This window comes from Trachurus trachurus (assembly GCF_905171665.1).
Source record: "Trachurus trachurus genome assembly, chromosome: 6".
Lineage (NCBI taxonomy): Eukaryota > Metazoa > Chordata > Actinopteri > Carangiformes > Carangidae > Trachurus > Trachurus trachurus.
The window spans coordinates 8,386,682-8,406,046 of record NC_139897.1 but is presented as its reverse complement, the minus strand read 5'-3'; the positions used below and the strand labels follow the sequence as shown (position 1 = coordinate 8,406,046).

Below are 19,365 nucleotides of genomic sequence, written 5' to 3'. Positions count from 1 at the left end.
CAGACAAAAAAACTCAGAGGGCAGACAAAAAAAAACAAAAAAAACAAAACAAAAAAAGATAAAAGTAGAGACAGACCAGTAAACAGGCAGCCCGGGCCATACAGCCAGGGGGATAAATAGCAAACAGAAATAAATAAGGATTAACAGAGGGACAGGGGCTTTATAGGCCTGTGCATGTCGGACTAAAAATGTCCAGGAGAGTTGCTATCAGTTGTTAATGCTTTGCTCTTGTGTAATCTTAAATAGCAAGTGTGTCTTATACAAAAGTTGGCGAGAAAAAAAAGAGGAAAAAACTTCACAACCTCAGCACAGTTGAAGTCTCCCCCAGGGCACCTCCCACCCGACACTCAGGCACAGGTAGTGAATATTTAAAACCATATTAATTTTTTCACCCCTTTGACAGCTCCCATGATGCATCGCTGCAGCTCTCCTCCTCTTCCCTCCTTTGCTCCACGATTTACCCACAAGGCCTGGGGGGGGCTGTGACTGTTTAAGCTCAAGCGGCTTGTTTAAGCACAATGATTATGTATTCATTATTTATTTAGAGACGGCCTTACAAAGCACTCACTCCATCACCCATAATTAGTGTGTCTTAATTAGGCCCCGCTAATGGCTGGGACTGGCGTTTAGCTGAGCGCAACCTGCTGCTTCTACCTAAATGACACATCTCCCAGGGATAGCTTTGCTGCTGTAGCTGCTGCAGTGCAGTGAGCTGCGCTGGGCACTGGTCAGCTCCATTGCCTCAGAGGCTGGGGGAATTTAAACTGCTGCAACTTACAGATCTGTTTTTTTCCTAACACGTCCTCTCTGCTCTACTCTGAGGAGACATCAGTGCCCAAAAGTGAAAGATGATGTTTTCATGATGGAACTCAACTGACTCTAATGTATTTATGGTGTAGCAGCCTTCTGCACACAATAGAGATAAAGACAACCCGCATTAGCTTTCTAGCTAAGGTCTCACACACATACAGGTGCATCTGAATAAATTAGAATGTCATGGAAAAGTCAATGCAGAGTGAATATAGATGGACATACGTTTAAAAAGGCCAACATTTCCATATTAAAAATGCTTTTTTTAATTGGTCTTTTGTAATGTTCACATTTTTGAGATACTGAATTGTAGGTCTTCATTAAATGTAAGACATAATCATTACAATTAAAAGAAAGTAAATAAATAAAGACATAAAATGTTTCATTCTGTGTGTAATGGATCCATATAATGTATTAGTTTCACTTTTTGAATTGAATTACTGACGTGAATAAACTTCTCCATGACATTCTAATTTATTGAGATGCACATATGTCTGAAAATATCATCATAATGGCCATAATCAGCTCACATCCAGGCTTCAAATGCACTGGCATATGCATGTTGGCGTGACCCTTTCTCGTAATTGCCCATTCTTTTTCTGTCTTTTAATTTTCTTAATTGTCATAAGGACTATGTGTCTGAAATAAAGAATTATACATAGCCTATCGAATGTTGCACCTCAGCTTGCCGTATGAGCAACCAAATAACTATCTTCAGTTTGAGAAATTAGCCATATAGCACATTAAAAACTTAACAGCAAATATCAACCGGAGTCATTTTAGCTACTAAATGTTGTTTCTAACTGATGTTGTGGCCACTTGGAGCGAGATTGTTAAGTTAGCACAGTCAACAAGTTGCATATTTACACATCTGTGAGACACTGGGTGATATTGTCATTCATTTGTTGTGTTTCTGGTGATTGCAAGTGCATTTGTTCCACTCCTCTAACTCTGTGTTTCTACCACCTCCTCAGATATAAATATTAGCTTTCTCGCTGAGAACAGCTGTCTGCTGTGGTTGGAAAGGAGGTTGATAAGAGAATGAAGAGAGCGAAGAGAGCGAACCAAAACAGAGAAATTGTGGGCTAGAAAACCCGAGCCATTGAGCTGAAGGACACTGAAATACTTCACAGAGCTGAGGAAAACTGCAGCGTTGGGTGATGTGTCTCTGTGGGTTTGCCACAACGAGCGACTCGTTTTCTATTAATTTTGTAATTGATGATATAAAAATAGTGCTTCAGATGTCACAGTGGGTATAGCCTTTACCAGAATAAGCTGCATTGTGTCTCAGTCTCCCACTGGCTGATGATGCATCCGTCCTCCCATTTAGATGCTAAAAAAAGCATTTCTCAAAACAATCATCCTCAAATTCACTTCTTTTAACCAGAGAGAGCAGCTGACAATTTTTTGATTTCACAAGCTTGGATGAATCTTACAATTATAGGTAATTGATTGAATTGAAAATCGAATTGAATTGAAAATCTTTATTGTCCACTGTTGTGGAAATTCATCTTTGGCCTCATAAAAAAAGACATATAATACTCACAGTCAAAACTACACAGCACATACAACATACAAGAGCTTTAAAGGGGACATATTATGGAAATATCACTTTTTGAAGGCTCTTTAACATATATTTGGGTGTTGGTCTTGCCTCCCGGCCCCCAAAATGTGAGAATTGACAGAGAAAATCTCCAATGTTCAGTGTTTTTACAAGCTGTTCCCTCAGTTGTCTTCCAGTGATGTAACGAGGACTCAAATTTGCATAATACCACCCCTACCTGGGACCGGTATAGGGGAGGGGCGGGGCAAACAGTGGTTCATTTGCATTTAAAGGGACAGGCACTGAAACCAGCCGTTCTGAACAGGGCTGTTTTGAGTGGATGAAAAGAGCTGTGATGTTTGATCCTTGGAATATTTTGACCAACAGTGTCAAGTAAATGTCTTTAAGACACCTGGGAACTATTTTAATTTGTGGAAAGGGGGCATCATATGTCTCCTTTAAACACCGCAGATTAACAGACAGACATGTAGCATAGAAATGTGCAAAAGACAGCTTTGTGTCTAAGTATACATAAATAATCTAAGTAAATAAATATGTAGCTCCCAAATACTGTATCAGTGGTTCAATGAGAGGGAGGTGGGAGGGGTTAAAAATACATAGTGTAATACTCATTCTGTGATTGCATTCTGTGTGCACTCACAGCTACCGGTTGTTCACGAGGTTTGTTTCCAATTTTCCATGATTACTCATCCACTCTCCCACTCAAGTGCTTGCAGATATGGATTTGTGTTTCAGTGTCTGTTTCATCTTCAGGAACCTAGTGTGTAACTCAATTTGCCCCAGGTTTCATGATGATTGATTGATTATTTGAGTTTCCCCTCTTCTCTTAATGAAGACTGAGGAGCAGCGACAATCACTCAATTACACTTTACTGTACATAAAAGAGCACCGATCCGCCATCCATGTCTCGCCGTATCGCTGTGTTGCGCACATGTCAATAACTGCTCTGTATGCACGCTATCATCGACCTAAACGCTGTGCGGTCTGTTCTCAGGGATCGCCGTGAATGTGATCTGACATGACAAAGTCTGCTCATTTCAAGAAATCCACTTATACAGTTCTCACATGTGACTCGGGAACAGGAGGAAAAGGTTGAGTTGAGATCCAGAGATGTTTCTGAATAATTCCTCCTGAAGCCTATATCAGGGTTATCACGTAGACCCCAGTGGAATTGGAAACCAGTCTGAATGAGATTACCGTACGGGTGAATGTACGTGTGGCAGCAGGAGCTGGTTCTGCACTGAGTGATGCAACGCAGCAGAACTGTATCCAAACCCCTGGGGGCCGTCTGTCAGTCAGAGTAGAGAGAAGATACGGGGAGGGAAGTGACAGTGCAGGAAGGAAAGAGTGGAAGGAAGGAAGGAAGGGAATGAACGTAGGAAGGGGTCAAAGCACAGAAGTGTACCTGTCAAGGATCAGAATAGGCAACAAGGGCCATGTTAAGAGGTGGAAGGAAACGGGGACGATAAAAGGGAGGGATGAAGAAGCAGAGGGCAGGGAAGACTGAACTCTATCCTCTTCCTTTTTCTGCTCAGGGAGAGCAAACTGCAGGGATGAAGGGAGGTGATGAAGAGGGCAGCCCTGTTTTTGCCTCAGCTTTAAGACGTAGACAGACAGGTGAAGTGAAAGAGGAATACGTGGAAAGGTGACGGCGGAGGATAAAGAAAGAGAGGAGAGGAGAGGAGAGGGGGGGGATGTCAGAGCAGCATACAAGCCCAGGAGAGCAGAGGAAAGACCGTCGGCCTGCTCCTGACTTCCTTAATAGAGCTCTTGTCTCCGGCTCTCAGGAAACTAGCAGTATAGCGTCCTTCCATCGTCTCTCTTTCTCCTCCTTCGCCTGTTCCTCCCCCTCTCCCTGCTTACTCCTCTTTGTCTCCTCCACCTCCTCTTTTTTCTCTAACAAGCCCATTCTCCTCATCTTCATCCTCCTCTCTGTGCGTAGGTATTTCTCTGTCAGTCTTTCAGTCACCGAGGTAACTCCAAAATAACTGTTATTCCGTGGCCTCGACCTCTCGAAGCGATGGAGACACAAAGCCTTTTTTTTATTTTGTTTGTGTAGTCTTTTTTCTTTCTTCCCAAGAGCAGAGAGAGGAAAGACAGGGTTTAACAAGAGAAAATACTGCGCCATCCACCATCCATGATTCAACAAAAGCAAATGCCTCGTGATTCAGAGCTTTCAGGCGGCGCCCTTGTCTGATTGTCATTGCTGATGATTTAATTACAATGATCTTCCATTATCATTTACGCCCGATGATAAAAGAGAGGGGGGGAGACGTGTGCGAGCGTGTCGTATAGCTCTGCTGTATACCTCACACGTTCAGTCATCGCCGAGTCCGAGAGTTGCGACAACGGTGACTTTCACCGTCCTAAAACGCAGCGGCACTTTAAAAAGTTGATTTGACAGCGGGGCTGAGAAGCGTCGTGCGGTAATTGTAGCTGACAGGTTTGGCTGAGATAAAAGAGGAGAGCGACAGATCTTTTGTTGAGGGTGTAACCCGCTGTTGTTACAGCCCGACAGTCGAGCTTTTAAAACGCCTGAATGAAACTGGCTGAAAATAACCCATTTGCATATTTTTAGACTTACTTCACCGTCAGTGTCTGTTATAAATAGAATCTAAACTGCTCAGTTGTACTTTGAACATTTCCATACAACCTTATTGGGGAGAAAAGGATGATTCAAACTAATTCAGTCAATAGTGGCAAGACCCCCCCCCCCTTTTAAAGCATCTCTGTGCTTTTATCGCACTGAAATTCACAGGCAACAAAGAGCATTGGATATTTCTCTTCAGCAGTGGGGAGAATGTATATTAATTTTCAAAGATAGGCTAGTTATAGCATTTGCTGTAGACTCATGATTTTTAAGCAGTGTCCTTTTAACCCAGCTTTGCTGTCCTAAGGGGGTAAAATGAGGTGCTCTGCTCTCACCAAACTAATGCAATTAGTGAAATGAGCGCTTTAAAGTCTGCCACTGCAAAAGGGAGCGAGAGAGCTGAACCTGACCAATGTGGAAAACAGGGGGAAAAAATTATGCTTTAGGTTTTTTTCTTTCTTTTTTTTAGCAAACCTGCATTTGGAGTCAGACAAATGCGGATAATTTTTAAATAGATAAGGCCCTAATCTGCGGGACATTTGATCAACGGTTAATCTGCTGCAGAAATTCTATTAAAAGGCTGAGGGCTCATTAGCCAATAGATCTTAATCCCATTACTGCCTGGGCGGTGGGGGACCATGAGCCCGTCTGTCTGTCGCTCTGTGGGGGATACTGTTGCAGGCAATCGTAGAGAAGGTCAGACACGGCACACAGCCATTTTCATAATGAGCGAAGAGCATCATGCATCATGCGCAATCATAAAAAAGCCATCAGTGGCTATGCAGACACATTTAATCACGGTGCATGTCTGGGCCTAACATATTTAGCCCTACTGTGTAATAACAGGCTGTATTTCTCCTCTCTGGTGTGGGTCTGGTCCTCAGTTTAATTAAATATAATCTGAAACATCAGAGTGATCTGTTTCTCTGCGCCTATTAGGCTCATTGTTTAAAATCATGTGGGGTTGTTCTTGGTTGGCGTCGACGTACAAAAGATGCAGGGTTGCTCCCTGGAAACAAGTTAACACGGACAAAGAAGAGACTAATAAAGAAAGAGAGGACGGAGGTGGAAAAAGAAAAAACTCACTCTTGTTTTAAAGACAAGAGCTGAAGAAGGAGGCAGAGGCAGAGATGTTTCTAAGTGGAGCTCTGTGAAAACAAGCACCAGCTCCCTGTATTTACAACCGCCCACAGGCTGTGGTAGAAGATGTGTCAAAGCCCTTCGCTGAGCCTCTTCACATCACCTCGTAGAAACTCTTTTATGTCCAAGCAAAGTTCAATCTAAGTGTGTGCTCACCTCTGGATTTCTTTGTGTGCCTTGATGTGTTGGTGGATTATACTGTATTAGACTTTTTACTGCTATTTCACAACACGAGCTCGTTGCATCCCTGCCTTCTCAGAATAGGCTTTTTTATATTAGATTCATTCATTCCCTGCTATCTTTTATTGATGCAGATGTCCTTCTCTGGCTATGCAACTATGCTTGATCAATAAATCCTATGGAGAAGATTCACTCAAATGCTAGACACGTTGTTTTATCAATTATGAATCAGTCAATTCTGAATTTGCCTACCAGGCAAGAATGGAGCTCAATAGCCCATTGAATGTAAGGAGGGTATTTTGAAACCAACATGATACTGATTTTGTATGGTCTCTTCTCTCCTCTCCTCTCCTCTCCTCTCCTCTTCTCTTCTCTTCTCTTCTCTTCTCTTCTCTTCTCTTCTCTTCTCTTCTCTTCTCTTCTCTTCTCTTCTCTTCTCTTCTCTTCTCTTCTCTTCTCTTCTCTTCTCTTCTCTTCTCTTCTCTTCTCTTCTCTTCTCCTCTCCTCTCCTCTCCTCTCCTCTCCTCTCCTCTCCTCTCCTCTCCTCTCCTCTCCTCTCCTCTCCTCTCATCCTTCCCTCAGATATTGATGAGTGTGCCGATGGCTTTGTCGAGTGTGATAGTAAATCCACTTGTGTCAACTTGCCCGGCTGGTACCACTGTGAGTGTCGCGATGGCTACCATGACAACGGCTTGTTTTCTGCCAATGGGGAATCATGTGTAGGTGAGTGTGCCACCTCTGCTTTACATAAATGTTTAAAATATGGTGAAGAAAAGTTTGAATTTACATCCAGTTTTTAAAAGATTGCAGCTTTGCTAAGAATCAAATTTTTTTTTTTAAATATTTGACACAAAAAGAAAAACCATCAAAAATATTTCACCTCATCACATATAGAACAACATGTTGTAGCCTATATAAGAATTCACACTTTTTGGATATCATGAAATGAATGACAACAACAAACATTTTAAGGGTTTTCGGGGGATGATTCATCAAAGATTTTAAATAGAAATAATTTATTTTCTATTTTTTTTTCCTTTTCTTACATTTCTAAATCAATATTTACATCTTTAAATGTCTCTTATGTTTTGAAGCTGGGCTCTTGTTGATGTTATTTTCTTCCATTTAAAGCCTGAGCTTACCTTTTAGTGTGGCAACAATGTCGCCTTTCTTTTTGCATCCTCTAGCAAGTCCCATTACTGAAAACACACCATTACTTTTCCTTTGAATGGCTGTTAATTGTACATCTATGTCTTTTTCTCAGTCTTCTCTTTGATTTCTGTCCTTTAATTAGCCTAAACCTTGTTGAAATATGTGAGTCATGCTTCATCGAAACCCTAGTTTTACAAGATGTTTTGTTACTCTGTTGTAAGTGTTGATATGGCAGGATAGGTATGTCATTACCAGTGTGTTTGTCTAAAAAAAAATCAGCTTTCTTTTCGCTGCCTGTTCATTTCCTGGAACGGTGTCTCTGATACATCCTGTCAGGAGAAGTGTCAGCTGTCAAAATGGAAACCCTCAATCTACAGTAACATCGAAGCGTCGCCTTTAACAATAGTGCTTGCGCTGCTCCACTCGTTGACCCCATCGTGGCTGACAGTTTGAGCTGAGAGAGAACAGGGAGGGAGAAAAAAAAAGCACATAAAGGCACTCTCACAAAACTGAGCCTGTCTGCGTCTAACAAAGCAAAGATATAATTTGACCAAAAATGGGTTTCTGGGTTACATTATAGTTGTAAAGTCCATGTGGAAACTGTTTAGTCGCTGTATTCTACAGTGTGAAGTTGGAAGCTGTGCCCCTGTTATGGTGAGCGATTTACAGTAGCAGAGGGTGGGTCAGTATTTTGTTCAGGAAAGAAACATCGACTGCACATCGACTCAATGACACATGTTGAATTTGTAACCATATTGCGACAGGACAGGCTCTCTCAACTACCCCGTGTCGTTAAAGCAGAAATACCAGGCTTGTAATGAAAAAACCCAGAACTCATGCAGGAACTGTGTAATCTGCATGGAGCATATGTGTGATGTCATATTTTTTGTGCTCTTCATAGACATTAATGAATGCAAGACGGGGAGGAACACCTGTGCCAACGACACCGTGTGCTTCAACCTGGAGGGAGGCTATGACTGCAGGTGCCCCCACGGGCACAATTGTACCGGTGACTGTATCCATGACAACAAGGTCAAGCACAGTGGACAGATCTGGGTGTTGGACAGCGATAGGTGCTCCGTTTGCTCCTGTCAGGTAAGAGACTGGGGGGCGATGGACACAGAGAACATGGAGACAAAGAAAGCCGAGAGAGAAATACCCAGATAGACAGAGAGGAACAAAGCAGAGGTATATAGCCTACATGTAGCTCAGTTGTAACAGACAGGGACAGACAAGTGGAACAAAGAACAACAAAGCGACCTAACCCCTCTTCTTCCCCATGAATGATGCCATCTCCCACAGGGCCAATCAGCAACAAATGTCACCTTGTCTTGTCCTGTAAACAGACTGCTCCACTTTAACCAATCACTGACATTTTGAAAAATGCTGAATCACAGAAAATGATTCGATTCATCGATTGAAGTCACAACAATCAATTGTTGTGAAGCATTCTCAAGGTCAGATGTTGTAACTTTGATGTGTGGATTTTGTTGCTAATTGACCTTTAAGGGCTATTCATAAAAAAGCCAAAAGCGAATATTTCCTTGGGGAATGCTGTTCATTCATTCATGATTGACTCACTACCTGTCATGATACATGATGAAGTCAATGATGTAACTACATGGTCTTAGACCAGTGGCATGTTCAGGGAGAGGCCTGAGGCATTTTATACATTGTTTATACTGGCTTTTGTCAAGGGTTTTTTTTTTTTCAAGAATAAAATATTAAGGTTTTCTATCACAATTGTATGTTGCCACTCCTGTACTAGTAGGTTTAAGTATTAATAATACCTCAATAGATTCACATCTTACATCTTAAAGGGATAGTTCACCCAAAATTAAAATTTCACTCATTATCTACTCACCCTCATGTCGACTAAGAGCTGTGAGAATTTTCAGAGTCCTCTGTGCCTTCTCTGAGTTATGGGGGGGTCCGTGCAGCAGTATTTGTCCATATAATGGTTGTGAATGGATACCAACTTTCTTCGTCCAAAAAGACACACCAAAAAACATCCAAATACCTCCATACTGCTCGTCTGTAATGTCCCTCTTGTATTGAAGCCCCGACATGAGAAATTGTTCCGCCGGTCAGTGCAAATAGGAAGAGCAGTGAACCGAGACACGGAACAATTTCTCATGTCAAGGCTTCAGTAGATTTGAATTTTGGGTGAACTATCCCTTTAAGATGAACAGAAGCAGAAGCAGAAATTACCAGGCTTTTCTTGTAATTTATTCTTACCAGTAGATATCAGAAAGCTAGCGTGGTTATTGTGTTAGCTTGAGCTAGTTTCTGCTATTGTCTATAATAAAGGAATAGCTCATCTATAACACTGCAAATTTAAATCTTTTGACTTTATTCATGGGGTAGCTAGTGAGCTAGTTTCTGCTACTGCCTATAATAAGTAAATAAATAAATAATGTATAACTTTGCAAATTTAGATCATTTGACTTTATTTTTAGGGTTGTCAATGAGGGGTTTTTTTAATCAGCCAGCCATAGGCCGTTGTGCTAGGTGGTATCTACCGAGCTATACTGCCCGGTTATAAATAATGTAATGTATAATAACATAACAAATTTAAATCATTTGGCTTTATTTGTAGTTTTCTTGTTGGCTAGTTTGCCAATTGTGCTAGCTGGTAATGTAGCTAGAGAGCCAGCTTCTGCTACTGTCTGACTATGAAACACTGGGGAATTAGGCTCTGCCAATTTTTGGAGTAACTGGGCTTTTAAAATCCACTGCTATATTAAATGTCACAAGTGAACAAACAAAACCATGCAGAGGGGGTGAGTCGTGCCCACAGAGTTAATCCAGTTGTACTCAAAATGAAAGACAGTGCAAGTTTTTACTGCTTATCCATGTTGTTGAATAAATCAGGAGATTTGTAGGATAAAAGTGACATGGAAAGATTCAGTGCGGAAAGTATCACTGGCACGAGAAGACCCTGATGTGGCAGTGCTGTTGACAATAACGGTGATGCCAAAGTGGGCGAGAAATTTAATTAAAGTACACGAGCTATACATAGTGATTTTTAAAGGTCTAGCTGAGTGACTCGGGCCTTTGATGTTGCTGTTTTGATTGATTTCTGACACCAAAGTGACAAGGCTTTTGGGAACAGTTGGTCCAGAAAACTCATTCCATCATCCCCAAAACATTTTTCCATCATGATTATCAGGTCACGGACCAGTCATACTTTGCATTTCAGCTTTTCACTCAATCTAATACCAAGTGTCTGGCGGTAGTGGAAGGTGATTATAGTGGATTAGTGTCGGTAGTGAATGATCAAGCAGCAAATTATTCATTTGATTACAAAGGACCAGGGCAGAAATGGCTCCCTAATTAAATGAGTCATATTAATTGATTTGAGAGATGGAAGAGCTGCCTGTCAAAATTAGTCATATCGAGCGGTTGAAGGAGCAGGGGAGTAAACATGTTATTGTTTTGGAGGTGGGCGGACACAGCTGGATATTAGATGGAGAGCTGCAACTAAGTGACGAGGGAACCCAAGGTCAAACATCTCAGAGGAGACAGACTGCGTGGTGTCCAGACTGAGGTCATGCAATATGCAAATGCTTCATTGTTTCAGTCTGCGTGGAGCTGCAGATGGGTGGGGTTTACCGCATCAGTGAGTTTGTCTTTGCGGGTTGCTAATTTCTAAAACATTTCAAATATTAAAATACTTTTGATTAATCAGCGTGACCAAAAAAAACAATTTACAGAAACTCTAGGTATCGCTGCGGTTCATGGGCACTGAAGTGCTCCAGAATCCTAAATGAGGCGGCAATAACTTTAACACTGTGCACACACTGTGCAGTTTCAAGTCAATTAACTGTCATCTATTTTGTAAATTTAAATTTAAATGAAGGAATTCCCACTAAGACTTATTGTTGAAACATAATTGTGATCTATTTGGGCTGTGTTTTAGTTTTAAAACCAGGTACTAAACATACTGTCCCAGGTTTGCCACATGCCTTTCCTCTCATCCCTCATCCTTCCCCTTCTAATTGAGGCATCCAAGTAAATGCATTAAGTTTTCCTAGGGGGGTTATGTGTTTCGGTCAGTATTGGCTGTTTTCTCCATGTTACAGTGAGGACTCATTTGATGTGTTCCCATGTGATAGCATGTGATTTAATAATGGATGCAGTCGACGTCAATATTATATGATCACTGACACTAGACACTTGATCGACGTATACTGAAGATGGCAGAGCCCTAAAATATCGATATCCTAACCCTCTCAATATATATATTCACATCTCATTTTGCCTGACCATGGCTCCCAATCCAAAAGATGTTTAGGTTTAATATCACAGAGGCCCCACGAGACCCAACAAATATTTACTTTTAAGAAGCTGGAACCAAAGGATTTGGGGCGTATTTGCTTTAAGAAAATGACTTTAATCGATTCAGTATCGAGACAAAGGCAGTTGCTAATGAATCATTTTCATGTGTCTGGCCAGCATTGTGTCTGAAATAAACATCACTAAATTTATTTCCTTTATGGCCCGCAGAGTTACTCATAAAAGCAGTGACAGCAGTGAGCAGGAGAGAAATATGTGACAAAAATTGAATCCAGACCCAGAGCGGCTCTCATATGTGGAAGGCACCTTAAATCACTGAGACAACAAGACAGCAAAGTAACACTTCTTCAAACAGCACGCTGATGAACAGGAACCCCTGAAGAACTGCCGTTCATCAGTATTCAAGAAGTATATCTCGGTGTTGGTGTCTTCTCCGTGGTACGAGCCGAGGCCGATTAACCGTGAAACACAGCTTCAGAACAGTAGCTGGGGACGAGCCAGGCAGCCGTCTGTACAATATTTACGATCAACATACATGTTTAATGATCCCATTATACAAATGGCCTTGTCTGTGCATGCATGTATATGATTGTGTGCTCATGCATTGTGTGTTCAATGTTTAATTCCCGCCCCGTTGTGTTCTGTGCTCCGCTCCTCTCCCCGCTAGGCCGGCCAAGTCATGTGCCGCAGGATGGTGTGCGACTGCGACAACCCCAACGCCGACCTGTTCTGCTGCCCGGAGTGCGACCCTCGTCTGAGCAGCCAGTGTCTGCACCAGAACGGTCTGCTCACCTACGGCAGCGGGGACACGTGGGTGGAGAACTGCCAGCAGTGCCAGTGCCTGGTGAGTAGAGACGCATACATTAAAGGGATAGTTCAACATTTTTGGCAAATTGGCCCATTGCCATAATCGCTATAGTCATAGCAGTAGGTTCGTTACCAGAGCTGCTCAGAGCTACGCTACAGAGGCTCATGGGATTTCTTGGTTTCCCTCATCAAATATACAATCCAACAACTCCAAAACGCTCTGGTGGACAAGTTGTGACCTGCACATTCATCACGCTATGAGATAATAACAAAACGTTACAAGACAGACTTGTTTTCAAGGTAAATTCATGCAAAACACCGGATGCGTGTTCTGTCTCTGCATTTGTCTCGAAAACAACTCTGTCTCATACCGTTCTGTTATTATCTCATAGCGTGGTGAATGTGCAGGTCACTTGTCCACTCTTTTGGAGTTGGATTGTGTATTTGATGAGTTTGATGAGGGAAACCAAGAAATCCCATTAGCCTCAGCAGCTCACGGCTCTGCTCCACCATTCTAAAAATAGCTTGCACCGCCAATTAAAGGTAACAAACCTACTGCTATGACTATAGGGATTATGGCAATGGGCCAATTTGCCAAAATGTTGAACTATTCCTTTAACAACCAATCCCCCGCCCCCCCCGCCCCCACCTCCTCCTCCTCCACCTCGTGTTTATGAAATTTTCACATGGCAGGAATTTTAGTCGACGCTTAAATCCACAGCCATTTTACCATGAAAAGTTAAAACACAGTTTATTCAATGCTGTGCCACTGAGCCTGCATGATAAATGTAACAAATGTGCCGGGCTCTGCAGAAATGCTCACGAATGAGAGATGGGCTCTGCAAAGAAAGTCAAGGGGAGAAGTTTTGTGGCCAGAGAGGGGGAGTGATTAAGAGGTGAATAGGAAGTCAGCAGAGAGGAGAAAATGAAGATTGGTTTTCATCTGGTGGCAGAAGAAAAGGGGGAGTGAGTGATTAGTGAGATTTTAAAGAATTCAAAAGGAGCCTCTGCACTGTTCTCTGCTGTGATGGAATTACACATTTTTTATTTGAAGGATACTTCCAAGGTTAAGAGAACTGGAGGAAATGGTGTGTGTGTGTGTGTGTGTGTGTGTGTGCCATCTGTTTGAGCTCGTGCAAAGTGCGTGCTTTTGTTTGATTGATGAGTTATTTGTTGTTTCCGTGGCTTCCAGTGTCCTCTGCATGCCGTCCTATTTCTCATACTAAAACAAAACAACGTTTGCGTTTTCCACATGAATATTTCACAGTGAGACATATGCACTGTTCTCCTGATGTTGACATCTTCAGCTGTGGAGGGGGGGGGGGGGGGGGGGGCTGTGGAACCGTTTCCGAGGGGGTTTCTGCGTTTCCCCAATCAGCTTGATAAAAGCACTACATCTTCTACGTGTGTTGCCCCTCCCCCCCTGTAGATATATACATATATGCACATGAAATGCAAATAACATGCTTTACATTCTACCGCGCTCGTCTCACTCACACTCGGCTGTAACACACTCTCACACCACAGTGTCACCCCCTCCGTTCAAGTGACTCACAAATCATCTTGACTGTGGATCTCAGACAAGCACTTTACAACTCCTTTTTCTTTTCCCTTGCTTTTTGTTGCCTTTAAAGATCAGTCATACTCGTAGCTAATATAAGTTGGCTCCGGTCTGATGGATTTATGGTTTGAGCAGCAACAGCAATGCCACTTCTCTAACCCCCTACCCTCTACACCACACCACACACACTCTCCCTCTCTCTTCGTGCCATTGTAATGCTGCCCTGATGCTCGGACCTGAGGGCTGTTTTTTTTTTTTTTTTTTTTTTTGGATTTCTTACAGAAAGCCATTACAGGAGAGTTTGAAAATCACTGCTCAGCTGAGAAAGCGGCGGGGAAGCACAGCCGGCTGAAAATGGGTTCGCTCGGCTTCACTCCGGCTGAGGCTCCCGCTCACCATAAGCACTTATATATGTTGACACAAGCAGACACAAACACATTTGAGAACAAGGGGGCTCGTCTGTCGAGGCTGCGACACAGCAGCAACAGGCCCACCGACAACACGTATACAAACATAAGTACGTACACATGTAAACACGCGTGTACTCGCACCTGTCGCCGCAGCAACATCCTCTCATACATCCATGCATACGTGGCAGACAGACGTAAATACACCGGATTAAAGATGCACAGAGAGGAGAAGACACGCGAAGCTAAAGGGCCACCAGCCAGCGAGAAGAAAGAGCGAGCACTTGAAAGGGGCGGCGAGGGAGAAGGCTGCTGCGCGATACCATACAGGGACTCCAGTGGCGTGACAGGGACGTGAAATGAACCTTGAATGCTCCCACACTTAACAGAGCCTCGGCTGTCCGCTGGCTCAGCGTGGGGCCTTAAAATACACAGGGACAGCAGGCAGATGGGGCAAAACATTCTCTCCAGACCGAGATGTGAATCCTTCTCCGGTTGGCCGTGCAATCATTTGAAATCAAGATTGTGGCCCTTTGCGGAGAGAGAGAGAGAGAGAGAGAGACTGCATGAGCCACTTGTGATTTGCTATCTTGTTAAATCACCAGAAGATCAAAAAAAGAGCAAAAGCATTGAGTTCCTTAGCCATAGGTTGTGCTTTAGGTTGAGGCACATAAAAGAAAGAGCGTGATCATTGCCGGCTCATTCCCAGGCAAAGATAAATGTCACCACTTTTTAATATCCTGGAGGCATTTTGTTACAGCAAATCCTTACATCTGTCCGCGTAAAGGCAAAGAGATTAAATTACAGAGATACCGGTGGACACTGAATGCAAATTCAGATTTAAATAATAACCTCCCGAAATATCACAAAGGAATGAAAGAGAAGCCTCAGTTTTGCACTTTGATCAAGTTAACACATCCACACTCTTTCTGTGTGAAAGGCAAATAAAAGCTGATTGTTTGGCAAATCTCTTCCTCCTTTGTGATCATAGGCCACGTCTGCATAAACAGACAGAGAGGACAGCGTTCCCTTATCGCAGAGTGGGACAGATACCCCAGGCTGCATCCCATCCCTCCCTCTGGCTGCAGGCAGAGAGTTGCCACTCGGGGGGATTTCCCCACTTCAAATGTTTACACACTACATGGACGCAGGGAGTGGGCATTAGCGCTGCATTAGCGCTGCATGAGGCTGCACTTTATAGCCCGCCTAATTTGCAACAACGTATCTGAAAAGCTGAACCGCACAATTTTCAGTAATATTAAATATCCCCTGCGGGAAACATTGTGCATTGAGCCCCTTATAACTATGTGTGTGTGTGTATGTGTGTGTGTGTGTGTTTTTTGCATCTCCTCCTGTGTTTAAAGGGATAGTTCATCATATTGGCAAATTGGCCCATTGCCATAATCCCTATAGTCTTAGCAGTAGGTTCATTACCTTTAATTGTTGGTGCAAGCTATTTTTAGAATGGCGTAGCAGAGCCGTGAGCTGCTCAGAGCTACACTACGGAGGCTAATGGGATTTCTTGGGTTCTCTCATCAAATACACAATCCAACAACTCCAAAACGCTCTGTTGGACAAGTTATGACCTGCACATTCACCACACTATGAGATAATAACAGAACGTTACAGGACAGAGTTGTTTTCGAGGCAAATGCAGAGACTGCTTGCTGAAAAACTGCCCCCAACAGGAACATGCATCAGCGGTTTTGCATGAATTTACCTCCGTTTGTAACATTCCATTATCTCACAGCGTGGTGAATGTGCAGGTCACAACTTGTCCACCAGAGCGTTTTGGAGTTGTTGGATTGTGTATTTGATGAGTTTGATGAGAGAATCCAAGAAATCCCATTAGCCTCCGTAGCGTAGCTCTGAGTAGCTAACGGCTCTGCTCCACACTGAAAATTAAAGGTAATGAACCAACTCCTAAAACTATAGGGATTATGGCAATGGGCTAATTTGCCAAAATGTTGAACTATCCCTTTAAACACACATTTTATTTGCTGCTAAGGTGCGTAGCAGAAACATTCCCGGATGACGGTAGAAGAAGAAGTGGGTCAGGCCAGTAAAACCTCACATACAGGAGGCAGGATGTGTCAAGTTGGCCAAAATACAGATATGATTGTTTTCTGGCTGGAAGACAGCAGCAGGAGAAATCCAATAAGGCTTTCTGCGCTGCAAGTTTGCCGTGAGATTAATATTGGAACAACAATAAGAGAGTGGGACTAGAACAAGTCAATTAAAAAGCTGCAGCATTTACCTCCACAGTCTGAAAAAAAAAACTGCTGACTAGGTTGGAAGATTGCTCCGCTCATCTATATTTTCTAGGTACTTTAACAACTTCTCTCTCTTTTTTTTTAATCAAGCCGGGACGCTCCCTCTAGCATGCAAACACAAAGCGTCAGGAGAAATATGTGTATTTGCATGGTAATTTGTGGAGGCGCGGAAAATGTACGAGTGCCTCAGCAGAGATTATTCTCAACTTTCTCTCCTCTTCTCTCTCTCTCTCTCTCTCTCTCCATCCGTCTGTCCGTCCATCACAAATCCTCCCTCTCTCTCCGCCCTCGCAGCAGGGGCAGGTGGACTGCTGGCCTCTGCCGTGCCCGCCCGTGGACTGTGAGTTTACCGTGGTGCCTGAGGGCGAGTGCTGTCCCCGCTGTGTCACCGACCCCTGCCAGGCCGACACCATCCGCAACGACATCACCAAGACGTGCACGGACGAGCACAACATCTCACGCTTCAGCGGCTCCTCCTGGATTAAACACGGCACCGAGTGCACCCTGTGCCAGTGCAAGGTAAGGCTCCAGGCTCGGCTGGCAGACGCGCAAACTAGTCCACCTATTGCTTTCCAGAAGAAGAGAAAAAAGAGAGTGCACGTTGGTCGGGCGTTTGCATTGTGGAGGCAATTTGTGCATCTTTAACACCTCATGGCTGTTTTTATTACACATAGTGATAAATATGCCTAGAGGTGTCGATGCAGCTGTTGGCGTGCTGATACTGATCTGCTCACACACCTTATGCTCACAGGAAAGACACATTTCACCAAATGTATAAGAGCGGTGATAAAATGCAGGCAAAAATGCAGAAATGAGCACCCACCACTATATTTACCAAACTAAAACACGACAGTGAGCGTCTCAAGGGAGAGAATATATGATGTTCTTATACTACGGAGGTGACAGCTGCTGTTTTTTGTCAAAACCATAATAGAGGGCAGAGAGGATGATGAATAAGATGCTCCCTTGGAGAATTATTCACTTTCAAATGTCTAAGTGTGATGTTATTAGTGACCATAGATTGTGTCCCATCATGTCTCCTTTATATTTCCTCGCAAGAATATGATGGATATTCCATCACTGCTCGGTTCTTAGAACAGTAATTTGCCATTTTGACATACACAGGTTCTCTAATTCTGGGTCGGCCCAGGAGATTCTGATTTTGTAGCAAGACGGCAAAAGCTAAAGGTCTAAGGATTTGAAGTTGCTGTTGTTTGTTTTTAACCCTTTGTGGCATACGTTTTTTTTTAATTTGGGGAAAAAAATAACTTTGGGGGGAGCTTGGCAATAACTGATAATGTATCAAAAATTGTTCCTGCATCCTTTTCCTCTAAGGACTAGTAGATGGTGCAGCAAAAGCATTGATTGTGGTGACAGTTACATCCCACCACATCTCATTTGCATGTTATCATCCAAACAGAAGTGTTCCAACTGCACAATGCCCTAAGGCAATGAATGAGAAACCACAGTTATAGTATATAAATATGAACAAACAGTGTATTTACTTAATTAAATATGCTTCTTCACATACTTTTTCTACATTCTTATTCAAATTCAGACATGTTAAAAAGTGATACAGTATTTATTCCACCATTTGCTGGTACTGTGTCCCGTCTAGGTTTAGTTCCAGTAAGAACTGCTTCACCCCCTGAGGACACAGTCAAACTCCAGCCCCACATTTCATTGGTCACAGAATTGTCATGTTTCTTTCTAAGTTATATTTTATTTTGAAAACATATAAGGGGCCATGTGGGCACCATAAAAGTGGTTTGTTGCCTGAGAGCAACACTATGCCACAGAGGGCTCACAGTGCATTTAGATCTATGGGAGAGATGGTAGTAAATATGGCAATGTCTCCATCCATAGGGCATGAGGGGTTACTGAATGGTTTGATAAGTATGGAAACTATGGGGATCCTATTCTATGACCAGCTGAGCACCTTAGGACTTACATACTGTAGTAAACTTCCCTCTCCACCACCATCAGGAAAACACTCATAAGTAGAGTTCAGAGACTTGTGTGTCAAGAAGTACTGAAACTGTATGTCACACGCTGTCCCAACACCTTACTGAGACACTTTGTTTAGTTTTTTTCCTCTAATTTGTCACCACCTGTGTCTGACCGCTAAATATGAAGCTACAGACACTTAGATGAGTTTAGATTGGGAACAGGAGGACAGAGTTATCCTGGCTCTGTCCGAAGGTATCAACTTCACCTGTAAAATATCCATCCAAAAAAAAACTAAGTGTTAAAATAATTGGTGATGTCACTTTCCCAAGTCTCTGCCTGTTGCCTGGCAACAACAGTAATGACAAGACAGCTGTTTCCATGCGTTACGCTAGGCTGTGTTAGCCGGGGTTCTGGCTGCAACTCCCTGTTCTATGGACAAGAACGTGGTATCGATCTTCTCGTCTCATTCTGGGCAATAAGCAGAGAGTGTTGAATCCTTTAAATAAAAATGAAAGTGAGACCTTGGACCAGGAGAAACCTGCACTGAGCAAACATCTGTCAGCCCCTCGTCTCTTGGCCTCCGGTTCAGTTACAGCAGGGAGTCACAGTCTGCTCTCCCCTCTGCACTGTGT

General features: G+C 43.0%; 1 protein-coding gene across 1 annotated transcript in view; it reads left to right on the top strand.

Moving 5' to 3' along the window:
- nell2a (neural EGFL like 2a) overlaps window positions 1–19,365 on the top strand; it is a gene marked incomplete at both ends in the record, with an annotated part of 97,302 nt that overhangs the window by 77,028 nt on the left and 909 nt on the right. Inside the window, 4 exons of the mRNA XM_083974115.1 lie at window positions 6,867–7,007; window positions 8,338–8,531; window positions 12,403–12,579; window positions 17,078–17,302. Of these exons, the coding sequence (XP_083830241.1) occupies window positions 6,867–7,007; window positions 8,338–8,531; window positions 12,403–12,579; window positions 17,078–17,302 (737 nt within the window). The remainder of the gene's footprint in view (window positions 1–6,866; window positions 7,008–8,337; window positions 8,532–12,402; window positions 12,580–17,077; window positions 17,303–19,365) is intronic.